Source organism: Babylonia areolata, chromosome 18 (genome assembly GCF_041734735.1).
Source record: "Babylonia areolata isolate BAREFJ2019XMU chromosome 18, ASM4173473v1, whole genome shotgun sequence".
Classification (NCBI taxonomy): Eukaryota; Metazoa; Mollusca; class Gastropoda; order Neogastropoda; family Buccinidae; genus Babylonia; species Babylonia areolata.
The window spans coordinates 31309601-31324600 of record NC_134893.1 but is presented as its reverse complement, the minus strand read 5'-3'; the positions used below and the strand labels follow the sequence as shown (position 1 = coordinate 31324600).

The 15000-nt window shown below is 44.0% G+C and overlaps 1 protein-coding gene across 1 annotated transcript in view; it reads left to right on the top strand.

Moving 5' to 3' along the window:
• Positions 1–15000, top strand: part of LOC143292220 (netrin receptor UNC5C-like) — a 180641-nt gene that overhangs the window by 152375 nt on the left and 13266 nt on the right. Inside the window, exons 19-20 of the mRNA XM_076602406.1 lie at positions 802–1038; positions 3957–4103. Coding sequence (XP_076458521.1) covers positions 802–1038; positions 3957–4103 — 384 coding nt within the window. The remainder of the gene's footprint in view (positions 1–801; positions 1039–3956; positions 4104–15000) is intronic.

Genomic DNA, 15000 nt, shown 5'->3' with positions numbered 1-15000 from the left:
TGTCCTTCATCTTTTGTGTTTATTGTTCAAACTGAAGACAAGGTTGGTCAGTACTGCCAGGATTTTTCAGCGGCCTGCGGACAGCTATGCACCAGACGCAAGGAATGATCTCTTGTGGGCAAATCAAGGAAAACCGTGATTTTTTTAGCTGAATCGCATCACGTCTCATCGAGTAAAAAGGTGTATCAGGAAACTGTGACTCGGGGATGGTGGTGTGTATAATTGTGTGATTCTCTGCTCGTTTGAAAGGCCTGTCATTTTCTCATGTTTAGTTCTGTAGTTACATTCAGATTGATATATAAAATCTGTTAAGGTTTTAGCCCCATATTAAGAGGGGCAATGACAAAATCGAAAAATAAAAATTGCAATTAGACAAGCACCACAAGACTCATAGTAAAAAAAAAAGAAAGAAAAAAAAGAAAAGATTACGGCACAGAAATTAAGACACAAGAGTCTCTCGTAACTGAAATATTATTTTAAAGAAAAAAAAGAAGAAAACTTTGAGAGAGATGGTCGACAGTGAGTTTGTGTCTGTGCGTCTGCCGTGGTTTTCAGTTTAACGGCTTTCCACTTCAAGTAATATTTAGTCATTGTATGTTTGTGTGCGAAATACGTTTGTGAAGGTGCAAGAAAAGAGAATGAATAAATACATGCAGACAGAAAGACAGACAAACCAAGACAGACATACAGAAAGACAGAAAGACAGACCAAGAGAGACAGACAGACAAACCAAGAGATACAAACAAAAAGAAAACAAATGAAGCACAACACATGATAAACCGCTCACCCCTCTCGTGGCAGCGCATGGTGATACTGGGGCAGGAGACGATACACTCCCAGGTGTACACCCACCTGGACCCAAACCACTGCCACGTGATGACGGAATACCTGAACCGCTACGCCCTGATCGGAGAGTCGGTGCCCGGGGGCAAAGCGGTCAAGATCTACCGACTGGCGGCCTTCGCGCCAGCGCTGCCCCCTTCCATGGAGTACAGCATCCGTGTGTACGTGGTGGAGGACACACAGGACGCCTTGGACGTGAGTGTGTATGTGTGGGGGTGGGGGGGGGACCTTTGCTGTGGTCTGTGGGGGTAGGACATCAGCTATTGTCCGTTCTCAGAGAAGTCGGGGAGAGTGTAGGGGGGTGGAGGGGGGGGGGAAGAGTGGGGAAAGGGCGAGAGAAAGAGAGGGAGACAGAGAAGGAGGGAGGGGGAGAGAGATGGAGAGAGTGAGGGGGAAGGAGAGAGAGAGAGAGAGAGAGAATGGACCAAAGCACGCCACGAACTACTGGCTTGATTGGATGCTAAAGACGAAGGCGTCTTTCTTAGTCGCGTACAGTCTACACTGTGTCTTCCTGGTGTGCAAATCAGTGAAGGTGTCTTATTCATGTCATGAACAGTAATGACTTTCCCCTCCTGAGCATTCGGTACGATTTACTGTACAATTAAGACTTTGTGTTACCGGAGCTATTATTGAAGGTGTGTTTTTGTAGTCATGTACAGCTTATACTTGTGTTCCTGGAAATTGGTATGAATAGTATACAAATTAAGCGAAGTTTTTTTTTAAAGTCATGTACCTGTAAGAATTTGTTTTTCTGGGAGCATGGTGCACAAATATTTGAAGGTGTCTGTTCCAGTTGTGTTGTTTAGTCTTTGTCTTCGTGGAGCATAGTGTACGAATCAAATGAAGTTGTCTTCTTTTAAAAACAGTTTACACTTTGTATGGTTCATATGAAGGTGTCGTTCTTCAGTCACACACAGTTTAGACTTTGTCTTGCTGGAGTAAGGAGAACGAGTCAGTGAAGTGCCTGTTTTAGTTGTGTTGGTCTACGGTTTACATTTTGTTTCGCTTAATTAAGTAGTGTATGTGGTATCCAGCGTGTGCGCTGTTGGCTATAATAGCATTTCAGTTCGTTTATTTTTTCTCTTTTCTTTTCTCTTCCGTTATATTCTCGTCTCTTTCGTTCTCCTGTCCTCTCTGCCTTCCACTCCCGTCTCTGTTCCGGAAGAGGAATACGAATTTGGGGGAGTACTGTATTGGCTGCAGACTCTAATTAAGTTAATATTTTGTGGCGTGTATGATATGATGAAATTAGAGAGTATGGAGCGGGGAAACTTTATGATTCCCGGTGGGTGTTTCTATCTGTCCCAGGTTTTGTACCCGGGGTAAAAGATGATAAGGGGAGCTACGGCACCGGTAAGAGCGCCGGGGTCAATCTGTTAGGCTGCACCGGCTTTCGGAGAGGCCGATAAGAAAGCAGAAGGCTTGCGCGTTTGGGGGAAAGGGTTGAGCTGGATGGCAGCCATCGATGTGGTGTGATTGGTAAAATGGACTGATGGGCAGATAGGCAAATAGGATTGCCGGCCTTCTTCTTCAGAGCCATGCGGTTTTGAGTCTGTGCTCTGTTATGTTTCTCATTATACTGATGGAACGAGGAGGTGGTCTGCCTGTCTGCTCTTCTGCATTTCCGTCTTTGGTTCTAGCCTTGTGTGTGAGGATCAAGATAACCAACGACAGCAATGACACCTTCAGAGGAATGCAGCCCATTTGTTATTTCCCCCAATTGGTTTATGGAAATGTTTTATCTTAAGAGCATTTCTGCGACCTGATGTGTCATCTCTGTGGTATGGAGATATACTGTAGTGTAAATAGAGTACCGCCTTTCGACGTGGCCTTGTGTTCGATGAGCACCAGTGTTGAATCTCTCCAGATTTACATGATCGAAATAATGTGAAAATGGTGTTCTGGGTACATCTCTGCCATATGGTTGTATGATTGTTTTGAGTTGATTGGTTGGTAAATTCATTCAAAGTCTATGGCTCTGTTGATCATCATAAAATGTGTGTAAATTGAAATATTATCCTTCTGTCGCCAGAAAAAACAATTGATAATACTTTAGGGAATAAAAAAAGAAAAAAAGAAAAAAAGAACAATCGTGATAGCGCAACTCTCGGCCTGTATCAGAGATCAACATCAGCTTAAAGTTGGTCAGCTTAACGTTGGTCTAGCAGCAAAGTGAGAGCTGTATGATCAACGGTTTCTCCACAACTATGGGAATTCATTTACAGCTTAGTCTTTGGTAAAGGACTATGACTCTCAAACATGGAGATAAGACTGTTATGGCTCTTGGTGCTACAACCGCCTTGGGGGAGAGTTAGCCTGTGGGGGCCATCCCAACCCGACTGTACTAGTCGGGACAGCAGTTGCCTTCTCTGCTGTTGTGATGGTCATAGTCGGACACGATCGATGAATGGATGGATGGATAGATAAAGAGAGTGAGAGTGAGAGAGGGGGCTATGAGGAGATGGAAATCCGATTGAACCAAACAAAATGCGACAGATCGTTTTCGGAAGAGAACATCTTAAAAAGCCTTTCTTTCCCATTTGAACCCACTAACAACGACGTTTACATAACATCTACATGCAGTATACGTTCAGCCCATATATGAATTTTTTTTTTTTATATCCTTATGTGCTTTTTTTGTTATCTGGGAATAATAGATAAAGCGGAAGGGATGACGGCCTCAGCATAGCCTAGTACTATTTGCCTAAAGGAGCTTAATGGTTAAAATGATTTGTCATGAACTATGTGGTTTTGAAGCTTTCCCCCACAGTTTTGGTTGATATATTTTTGTTATATAATAGGGCAGTCCTGATATGGCCCAGTTAATACAATGCAGAACACATGAAAGATAAATAAATGAATGAATAATTGAATAGAATGGCTAATTAATAATCCAGCTAACATTATTATTATTATTATTATCATTAGCATCATCATAATCACTATTATTATTATCATCATCATCATCATCGTCGTCGTCATAAATATGACATACATCAAGAAGACACGTAACACCAAAAAGACAAATGTTTTGGTTTTATATTACCCCCACCCCCAAAAAATGGGGACAAAGTAGGTGTTTTAATCCGCATATGGGTGTTCCCTCTCCCCAGGGTGTGGTGCAGGTGGAGCAGAGACTGGGGGGCCGCCTGGTGGACCGACCCAAACAGATGGCCTTTCAGGACGGGGGCCACAACCTGTGTCTGACTCTGGACGATCTGTCTGCCGGCTGGAGGAGCAAGTTGCCCGCCAGCTATCAGGTCAGTGCTCTGTGTGGGTGGGTGGGTGGGTGGGTGGGTGAGAGAGAGAGAGAGACAGAGTGGGGGGAAGGGGGTCAGCAGGTTTTAATGGGCCACACCAGCTGTCATGGCTTGGCCTCTCTACAGATTGTCTCTGAAAAGCCTTGTCTCTGAAAAGCCTTCTCATTGTTCCTGCATACCCTCCCTCCATTCCTTCCTTTATTGGTCTCTCTCCATCCTGTCCCACCCTCTCTTTCTCTTTCTCTCTGTGTCTCTGTGACCGTCCCCCCTCACCTCTCCCTCTTCTCTGTCTGTTTGTCTGTCTGTCTCTCAACAGAGTTGTGCGTAACGTGTATAGTTGTTTTTTTTTGTTGAACCCAAAGTTTAATGTGATGTACTATCTGAATTAATGTTTTCACATCACCCCCTTCATGAGGGGCTATGGCCTATTATGAATGAAAACATTCGCATTCCCTCCCTCCCTCTGTGTGTGTGTGTGTGTGTGTGTGTGTGTGTGTGTGTGTGTCTGTCTGTCTGTCTGTCTGTCTCTCTCTCTCTCTGTGAGGGTGTACACATTTATGCTATTGTTTTACGCGGCGAACAGGAAGCGTTGTGTCGGGAAATTTATCAACGCCATACTTTCTAAATCAGTTCCAGTGTGTGTGTGTGTGTGTGTGTGTGTGTGTGTGTGTGTGTGTGTGTGTGTGTGTGTGTGTGTGTGAGATTGAGAGAGAGAGAGAGAGAGAGAGAGAGAGAGAGAGAGTTTGTGTGCTGTGTTGTGTTGAGTACACCGCTCAATCAGATAAACAAAATTCGACTGAATGAAATTAACAAAATTGTATTTATCAGAAGGAAAACATCTCTGCAAACCCAAAACATGAAATTGTTTGGGAATATGATATTTCTCACTGAGAAAAAACACAACTCTGTAATGTTACTTTTTTTTTTTGCTAGTATTTTTGGTTTATTTATTTGTGTAGATTTTGTTTCTCTTTCTTCTCTTTTTCTTTTTTTTTTTTTTTTCACTTTTTCTTCTCTGAATTTTAGCAATACAATGTCGATTGTGGTAACATGGGCCGACGCCTGAAAGCATTCTGTGTTATGTTTGGCACACTTGAGGGCGCTTTTTCTCCTCCTCTATTCCTTCTCTCTTTCTCCTCGTCCTCGTCCTCGTCTCCATCCTCCTCTTTCTTCTTCTTCTTCTTCTTCCCTCTCTCCAACCTCCTCTTCTTCTCTTCTCCTTCCTTTTCCTCTTCTTCTCCTCCATCATCATCATCGTGGTCGTCTTCTTCTTCCTCTCCGTCTTCTTCTTCTTTCCTCTCTTCATTTTTTCCCTGAAATCTTGTGGGACCTCTACGTTTTCAAGGCGCACTTTTTTGTCGTTTTTCCTTATTTGTTTCTGTTTCCTTCTCTCTCTCTCTCTCTCTCTCTCTCTCTCTCTCTCTCTCTCTCTCTCTTTCTCCCTCTCCCGACCTTTTTGAAAGCGGTGTTTCCAGAGATCTCTGTCAGAAACAACTTCCTTCCATGTGTTGACATCCTTGTGCATTTCACAACAAGACAGCTGCGCCAGTTTGGGCAGAAATGTTTTCTTTGGAGTCCTTCCTTTTCTTTTCTTCTCTCTCTGTCTTTTCATGTTTCTGTCTGCGTGTCTGTCTGTCTGTCTGTATCTCTCCCTCTCTCTCGCGCTCTCTCTGTCCCCATCTCTGTCTTGTGAGAGAGAGGGAGAGAGAGAGGTGGAGGGGGGCACAAAATGAAAATCACACATCTCATGTCAACGAACTGTTTCCATTTACCCCATCCACCCCATCCTGTTTCATTTTCATTCGTGGTCCTTGCTAGGAGGCCCGGTGTTTCGACTCTAATTTGACAGAATCAGCGTCTGAATCTCACGTCCAACTGGAAGGGCAGAGCAGCGCACCTTTGGATCTGATTGTGGATTGTTCTTTTGTTCTTTACTCACGCTTGGTGCCATTTGCGACAACACTGAAACTGCTTGGTTTTGTGTTTGTTTGTTTGTTTAATCTTTTCGTAGTGCTCCAGTGTCGTCGTCAAGCCGTTAAGGTGTTCCTGGACTTCGAGGCGTAACTCGGCATGATGTTGAGTTCTTGGAAAGGCGTTTTATTTCGGTTTTTCTCACACCACCCGGGTGTGAATGGGTACCTGCTTCAGGTCGCGGGAGGATGAAGCGACAGGAGGAGAGAATAGTGCGCCTCCTTCCTGTGCAAAGCCCTTGACTCAGTGGATACGAATTCACTGCCACCTACGGTCGTAACAAGCATACAGCACTTGAACACTTTTGTTCACTTTATGTTCCAGCGGGTGGGAGGATCGTCAGAAAAGACAGTCAGAAATCAAGCTGAGCACCTGTCACGGTCAGTGACCGCTTGTCCAGTGCATTGAAAAGATCTGACAATAGTTCTCATTCACATCACTGGTCGAGAAGGTACACGTCTTGTTTCCGGTTGGACGTTAGACTGGAAGAATGAGAACGGCTGCGCATGCATTTTGCATCACAGAGACGGCGATTGGTGCAGTCGAGGTGTGTGCGGTTTGCATCGGAAGATGGATTTGTTCAAAGCACGTAGAATGTGGGGGGATGAATACATTTCATCAGTTTTGTTGGGCACGCTGTTGCAGAAGGTGAATTACTCATGAACAGAAATCATGAACATTCCGTTTCCTTTGTCATAAAACGTTGTACCCTTCCCATCTGGTTTGAAAGAAATTTGGGGGGTGAACAGGTAAGCACGTATGTTATCATATTTACCTTTGAGTAAAACACCCCATGTACAGAAGCTGCTGTGGATGCCCCCAGGTACAATGGATATTGTTTCCACTCGGTTTTCTCCACCCCGCGGTGAGATTGAAATCTTTGAACGTTGAGGCGATCACTCCCTGCTCCAGACAATGTATTCCTCGGTTGGTGGTGCTTTCCCCGACAACGACTCTGCTGCGAAAGGTACACCTCCTTGCACCCAGGTGCCGCAGTCTTGCCTGGAATCATTTACCCACCGTTCTCTAGTTGCACGCGCTCGGGAGCCTCTTGCACCCGGATCACCAGCGCACTCGGAATTGGCGGTGCCAGTGGAAATGTTTGGTCAGACAACACACCCCTCCCTCCCTCCCCCTGCTAGGGAGAGGGTCTAGAGTTACCTCCCGGCTCAGTTTTGCCCCCGGGGATAAATACGTCATGTATCGCACGCCTGGGGCGAGTCCTGATAAACAGTTCTCCATTCTTGATTTTACCTCTCCTGTTTGCTCAAAAGACACATCAAAATATATCAGACTTTTCGGCATTTTGTACGCGCGCATCAATACGACTTTATCTGCAGCTGAAGTGCGTGGAAGGTAACAAGTTTCTGCCTGTTTCGTTTCGGCAGATACGGACTCTTATTCTTGTTTAGCCTATAAATTAACATTGAATTTTGCTGTGGCTTTTCATCTCGTGCAACCCCCGCCTCCCCTGCCCCATCCCCCCCCCCCCCTGCCCCATCCCCCCCTGCCCCATCCACCCCCCACACACACACACTCTCTCTCACCGCCCACCCCCATCCCCCCTCCAGTCTAGCTCTGCCTACAGTGTTGATGTCTTATCACGACACATGTGATACTTATAAATAACAGGGGAATTCACGGTTTCAGCTCAGGTAGACCAGTAAGATGTAGTCGTCGCAACAGGGGGGTGGAATGTCTGCATATCATGCGAGTTACGTTTTGTGCTTTGATCTTCAGAGAGCTGAAGGCGTTTGGAAACATGGGAAATACGAATTTGGATGATAAGGAGGTTGGTAGTGGGCTGGGGGGTGGGGGGTGGGGGAGGTGGGGGGGGTATAATATACCACATGGGCAGAACACTGGTGAGGAGGCCTTGATTTAGATGAAAACATCAGGTAGATTTCTCTATTTAGTTATCTAATCATTCATTTCGTTTTTTGATTATTCATTTTTGTCTATTGGTTTATATATTTATTTATCAATCCATTTTACATCACACTAATCTGTTTCAGAAGAGAGAGAGAGAGAGAGAGAGAGAGAGAGAGAGAGAGAGAGAGAGAGTGTGGGTGGGGGGGGGGGCACTGGTCTTTTTTTTTTCTCGCTTGTGAAAAGACAAATGGAATGACATATCACAGGTTACAGCTGGAACCAAACTTAACTTTCTTTTTTGTTTTCAATATATCTTTCTTTTTCTCTTTCTATCGTTTTCATTCTTTCTCTTTCTTTCTTTTCTGTATTATTTTTGCATTAATTTCTTTCCTTCTGTTCTTTTCTCTCTTTTTTTTCTACGTTTTGTTTGTTGTTGTTATTCTCAATAGTTCCTTCTCTTTTCGGCGGACAGAAGACACCCTGAGTAAACAACTGTGATGATTACAGAACCATTAAGGGTATGTATGAAACTAAAGAGGTGTCGTCAGGATGAATTCGATCGGGCGGGGGAGGGGTTGGGGAGGGGGGTGGGCAGGTGGGTATTAGCAAAACGTCACACCACAAATAACAAATATATCCGTTGGGGTAGACTTGAAATGGGAAGTGGGTCATTATAATCCACGTACGGACTTGAAGTCGCGAAATTCAGAGAGAGAGAGAGACAGTTTAGAAAAGGTGAAAGAAAAAGGTAGAAGGCAGAACAGGTAAACATGATACCAATACTGTGATTTTCTCGGAGGGAGGATGGGTGGTGCTCCCACACACGCACACACATATACTCGCACGCACGTAGGTATTATCAGACATACGCACATCTATGGAAAACCAAGACAAATGGGCTTGGATTTATTATTCTCTCTCTCTCGCTCGCTCGCTCTCTCTTTCCCCCCTCTCTCTGTCTCTCTCTCTCTCTCGCCACACACACACACACACACACACACACACACACACACACACACACAAACCGAGAAGAAAAGGTGTCTCATCGCGGTCTGTGCTGGCAGCATAGCAATCCCTTCTTGAGGTTGGAAAGTCCTGGATCATCCATCCACCTGTCTTTTCAACGGTGCCTATAGTGCTTGCAGGCTAATTGCGCAACAGTATACGGAATCAATGACTATGTGGTGTGTGGGGGTGTGTGGGAGGGGGGTATGGTTTTTGTTCTCTTTCTTTTTTTCCTTTCTTTCTTTTTCTGTCCTTTCCTTGTCTTTCTCTTCCTTCCTTCCTTCTTATATTTCCTCACCTTTCTTTCTTTCTTTTTCTTTCTTTCTTTCTTTCTGGTATTTCATATTTGTTGCTCTTGTTTTGCTCCTAATCCTATTCGTACTCTTTCTTTTTTTTCTTCTTCTCCCCCCCCTCCCCACCCCCCACTCCCCTCCTCCTCCTCTCTCCCTCCTTTCTTCCTTCCATATTTCTTAATCATTCATTTTTGTTCTTTTTATTCTTTCTGCTTTTATTTCTTACTGTCTGTCTTTCTTTTTTTTTCTTTTTCTTTTCTTTCTCTTTTTATTTATTCTTTCTTTCCTCCTTCTTCTTCTCCTCTCTATGTTCCCCACTCCTTTTGGCCGATGTATATTTGGCTTGTGTCAGGGCTGAGGCGTAGAGATAGCCGGGAAAAACCAAACTACACACACTCACACACAGCGCCTTTGTTGTTGTGTTTATTAGTGGGCAGAAAATAGTCCCCCGGTGACGTCAGAAAAAATTGTCTGTAGGCATCTCTCTCTCTCTCTGTCTGTCTCTGTCTCTGTCTCTCTCTCTCTCTCTCTCTTTCGCTTTTTCTTTTGTCCGACTGTTTCTGTGGATGTCTGTATGCCGATGTATATCTGTCCGCCCATCTGTTTCTCTGTCTGTCTCTGCCCCCCACCCCCTCCTTCTCCCCCCTCTCCCCGCTATCTCTCTCATTGTTTCTCTGTCTGTTTCTGGACTTGTGGTGTATTAACATATGTGTTTTTTCTCTCGATTATATGTGGCGATAAATGCTTTACATATGTCCATGTTTCCTTTGTAATGTTGTTGTTTTTTTGTTTGTTTTTTATTTTATTCATTACATACAAACATATTTTACTTTGTCTGTATCATGTCCCAAGGGCTGGTTGTAAAGAATTCACGTCAGTTGCTTATCCCCCTCTCCACCCCCTTGTTTCTCTCCGTCACAGATGACACATGAGTGTTTTCGCAGTGAACATGGGATGTGCATGGGTTGACTGCGGATCGTTCGTAATTAAATCGGATTTCAGATGGGAATAGGTTAAAATGAATGGTGTCAGGCAATATTAGCATACTGTTCAATAATAACTATTGAAACTGTGTAGTGTACAGCATGTTGCTTGTGGTTATGCTGATAATACGTTCGTTTTTGCAGTTGATTTCATTTCACAGAAGACGCCATTTTAGTTATTAAATTATAGAAAAAAATATTGGATTGGGCGATTGATTAAACAAAATTGAGAAAACAACAACAAAACCAACGAATTTTAATTGGGTGGTTTGGAAAAAAACAAAAAAAACAATGGAACTTGATTGGACTTTTTGTTTGTTTGTTTGTTTTTTGTTTTTGTTTTGATTTGTTTTGTGGTTGTTTTTTTGGGGTTTTTTGTTGTTTTTTATTGGTCGGTGGGTTTTCTTTCTTTTAATTTTTTTCCTCTTTTTATTTATAGAGAAATGGGATTGGATATCCGGGGATGATACCATTAACCAACTTTGACCTTTTTGCTTTCGACGACTGGGTGGTGTGTTGGTTGCGAATGTCAACAATTACGGAGACGAATCATGTTTTGCTTCATCTCTTATTTCATGGTGATGATGGAGATCGTTTGTGGAGTGATCAACTGGAGGTGAAAGAAGATTGGTACATGCTGATGACGATGGTTTTGATGTGATCGGCAGGAAGATGAACGGAGATAATCGGAAAGGAGAGTGATGGTCGACAGGGAAGGTGTTTTTGACATAAAAAATCATTATGTTACAAAAAAAAGAGAGGTAGATAATTATTATGTATATTATATATTAAGTAACGAAACGTTCTCGATAAATCGATAACTGTCGGCATTTTTCATATTCCCCTAAACAGTAGCAATTTACAGACAACACACACACACACACACACACACACACACACACACACACACACACACACACACACTGATAGAAGTGTGGGTGGACACTGATACCAGCATTTTGAATAGGCCACAGCCCCTTTCATGGGGAAACTGGGAGCAGGGGTGGGCGGTTCACATTGATAAACTTATTACTGTTAGTTTGAAAACGATAACAACAATAGCAAATTCATAGGAAATGCGTTTCGTGGTTATTGAATCCACATATTTTGTCTTGTGAGCTGACATGAATATTATTTTGTATGCTTTGGTTCTGTACTCAGAATTGAGAATCAGAAGAGAAGTCAGAATTCTTCATTTCTGGGGAAGCACTGATGCGCATATTTTCACCCAGTCTACACTGCACAGTACTAAATGATTTAATACAAGGCATAAGCATGATCGTTACAACAAATATAGAGGAAAGAAACACACACATCAAAATGTTGGAATTTTGTTGTACTTTGAGCAATGATGCACACAAGTATACTGATAAAACTACATAAACCAATAAGGGGAGTACATTACTATAGCAAGGGAAGTGTATGGGCTAGAGAATAGAGACTGAGACAGATAGGGGGGGAGGGTGAAATGAAAGATGGAGAGAGACAGAAAGACAGACAGAGAGCTGCAGAGAGAGATACATGTTTTTATCCTCCGGTTACGAAAAGAAAAGAGAAAAAGTGGGTGTGGATGGATTTCCTGAAGCAAAAACAAGGGAGAGAAAGGGGGTCAAGAAGGAGAAAGAGAAGACAGGCACAACACACACAGAGATCATCTCATCTTGCATCAAAGGAATGGCGGCCTCTGTCAAGATTAGTTCACCCACTCAGTCTCGTTTTTTGGTTGCTCTTTCCACCCACTTCTGTTGTTCCTTGTTCACGTTATACTGACGTCGACAGCTGTGCAGGCCCTTGATATGGTGGGATGCCAGCAGCAAGAAAAAATCTCAGCAGTCACCAATCGCTTGTGGCTCAGGGATTCAGCTTCTGGGGTCGATGACTGCTTGTGGAATTTACAACCGTGTCCTGGCTTCGAAATGTCTTCACACTGGGTGTAGATACGTCTTCAGATGGAAGACGATTTCAAAACTAGGCCAAAATGCCTCCACAATGAGGCCAACAAGGAAATCACCATGCAGACCATGGTATTTCTTGATTGTCATTCGCGTCATTGTGTTTCCGTCACATTCCACTGTCGGTATTTCTGGTTGTCTGGATAACGAACAAAACATTCCATCAGAGATGTGGTAAATGTACTGAGAGTCTTTTCGAAAAGGGAAAGTCGAAAACCATTTTGGAGACAGCCATCGCCAAGTTGCAGCCATTCTGTGCATATCCCCCTCTCTCCCCTCCCCTCCCCTCCACCCCCATCCCTCCCCTCCCCGTTCTATTCTGTAACGACAAACAGCGGGCCATGAGCATCAACCAATCAGGACACTGCAAGCGCAGGAGATCACACGTGACCCAGCAAGCCCTCCACTGGATCAGTGGACTCAAACACTCAGTGAATGCTCTGCACGTGAGTTAATTAATTGCTCCAAGCCCGCCTGTTGCGGGTGAAAGGATTTTGGCCGACTTCAGAGGCCTGCTGATGCCTTCCAGAGTCCCACCCACCCCACTTCCAGGCAGATAACTACCGCCCCGATGGGTTGTTATCCACGCAACACCTGCATCATCTGCAGGAAACGTGCATCTCTCTCTTTCACATACACACGTACACACATCCACTTTGACCACTGTGCGCGGCAAACACATTTTACAGTAAAAAAAAGGAGAAAATATCCGCCAATCTCATCTACCACACTGACTGCTGCAAAGGCCGTGATGCCCAGTGTATACGGAAGAAACAGATGCAGGCTCTACAACATGGAATCAACAGACACGTCAGACATATTCACAAACAAGTCAGTTCTGCAGGACGGCTGGACACCAGCAGCACAAACTACACAACGCAAGATCTAGATCCTGAGTGTTGAAAAAGTGCAGTGAGAGTATCAGGTATCACTGAGCAGGCACACAGAAAACGAGGCCCAAAATCTGAAGGAACATCGTGGGGGATGAGGGGGGTACGGTGGTGATGGGGTGGGTGGGGACTCAGAGCTATAACGGTGACTGTATTTTTGTTTTGGGCAATCAACGCGTCTCGATGAATTTGTGCGATGCTCATGAAATTTCTCGCGCATATGCATCATTTCTAATGGAAGTTTACATTTTAACATCCTGTTTATTGTTGTTGGTTTTTTTTCTTAGTATAGAACTGAGAGAAATTCAATTTCTCATGCTAGAGAAACAACAACATTCAAGCTTCAAACCCCGAACGTTTTAGCTTTTTGCAGCGAGTAACTGCTCGTACATTTAGAGGACTTGAGATGCTCCCTTGTAATTGGAAGGGACTGTGACGCTGGGAACACATGCCCCTCACAAGTGGTAGCACTTAGAAGCCATGCAGGTAAGTCGTCGTGCAGCCGTGCTTCACGTGCTGCTGTGCAGCTTGCTGTGATTCCCCCCGCCAGCCCAGTGCCGCAATATGAAGGATGCGCCAGACGTTCCCAATTACAGCTGGGGTTAAATTGTAGGGCCCTTCAAAGACATCTCTGTGCCTGCATGTCGAGCTTTGGGAAAGGAGTTGAGGAAGAGACGATCGTGCCTTGCTTACATTCCATGTTGTTGTTTGTTTGTTTTTGTTTTCTTTTACTTCCTGAAGAAACCGAATGTTACTCGTCTTTGATTGTGCGCCTCGTTCCTTCTTTCCTAGTTGCCTGTCTTCTGTCGGTCATGTATGTTTCAGCTTCGTCGTCGTCTTGGTGTTTGTCGACGACGAAGTGTTGTAGAACTAGTTCGGTGGACTTGGCAGTGTTCTGTGTGCTTGAAGACAGTGATGTTTATGTGATGTCCGTCTGCACTCCATTTGAATTTTGTAATAACTGGGAGAGTAAAGTAGACTGGCCTCCTCCCCTCCCTCTCCCCATTTTGCCTTTTTTTTATACACTCGGTTTTAGTTTCAGTTTCAGTGAGGTGTCAAAGCGTGTGGACTGATCCATATACGCTACACCACATCTGCTGTTTGGAAAGAAAGAAAGAAAGAAGCAGATGCGACCTGACCTTCGCATAAATCCAACGCACTGATCAGGCCTTGAGAGCCTACTATGCTAGGTTTGTGTGAAACATTAACATGAAATGATGGAATTATTAGAGAAAATAGACAAATGAGTGAATGCATAAAAGTATAGCCATCAACGCTGTGCTTCTTCCAGTGTTTGCTTCCTGTCCTCCTTCCGTCCGTCTGTCTGTCTGTCTTTGTGTCAGTGTGTCTGTCTGTTATCTGACTGAAGTGAGCGTTGCTATCTGTTATCGTGACGGGCCAGATAATCAGTCGGGGCAATGAGTTGAATCAGGGTAATGAAGCGAAGGATAAAAACGTAGTCTTCTTATCGTTTATCGTTGCGCGCGCGCGCGCACGCGCGTGTGTATGTGTGTGTGCGTGTGTTTGTGTGTGTGTGTGTGTGTGTGTGTGTGTGTGTGTGTGTGTGTATTCCAGTAAAATAAAATCCATACTCCTTTTCACTTAGTGCAGTACAAACATTTCTTTGTTGACGATTTCTCTGAATTTGTGAGAACCTGGGTTTCCTCATCTGTATCAGTAAAGTTGATGCTACCAAGACCACCTCGAAGCTTACATGAGTGCCTTTGGTTCTTTAGGAACTGATAAAGAGACTTACGTCAGCTATCTTTTATCGATTGGTGTGTCCTTATAAAAATGGATTTCATGGCACTCAGGAACGATTTCGTATCAATGAAACCTACCACGGTGGAGATAGTTACTGGAAAGTGAGTACACGTATCTCACGTCGTTCAAAGCTTCTAAAATAGCAGCGGGTTCAGTAGTACTGTATA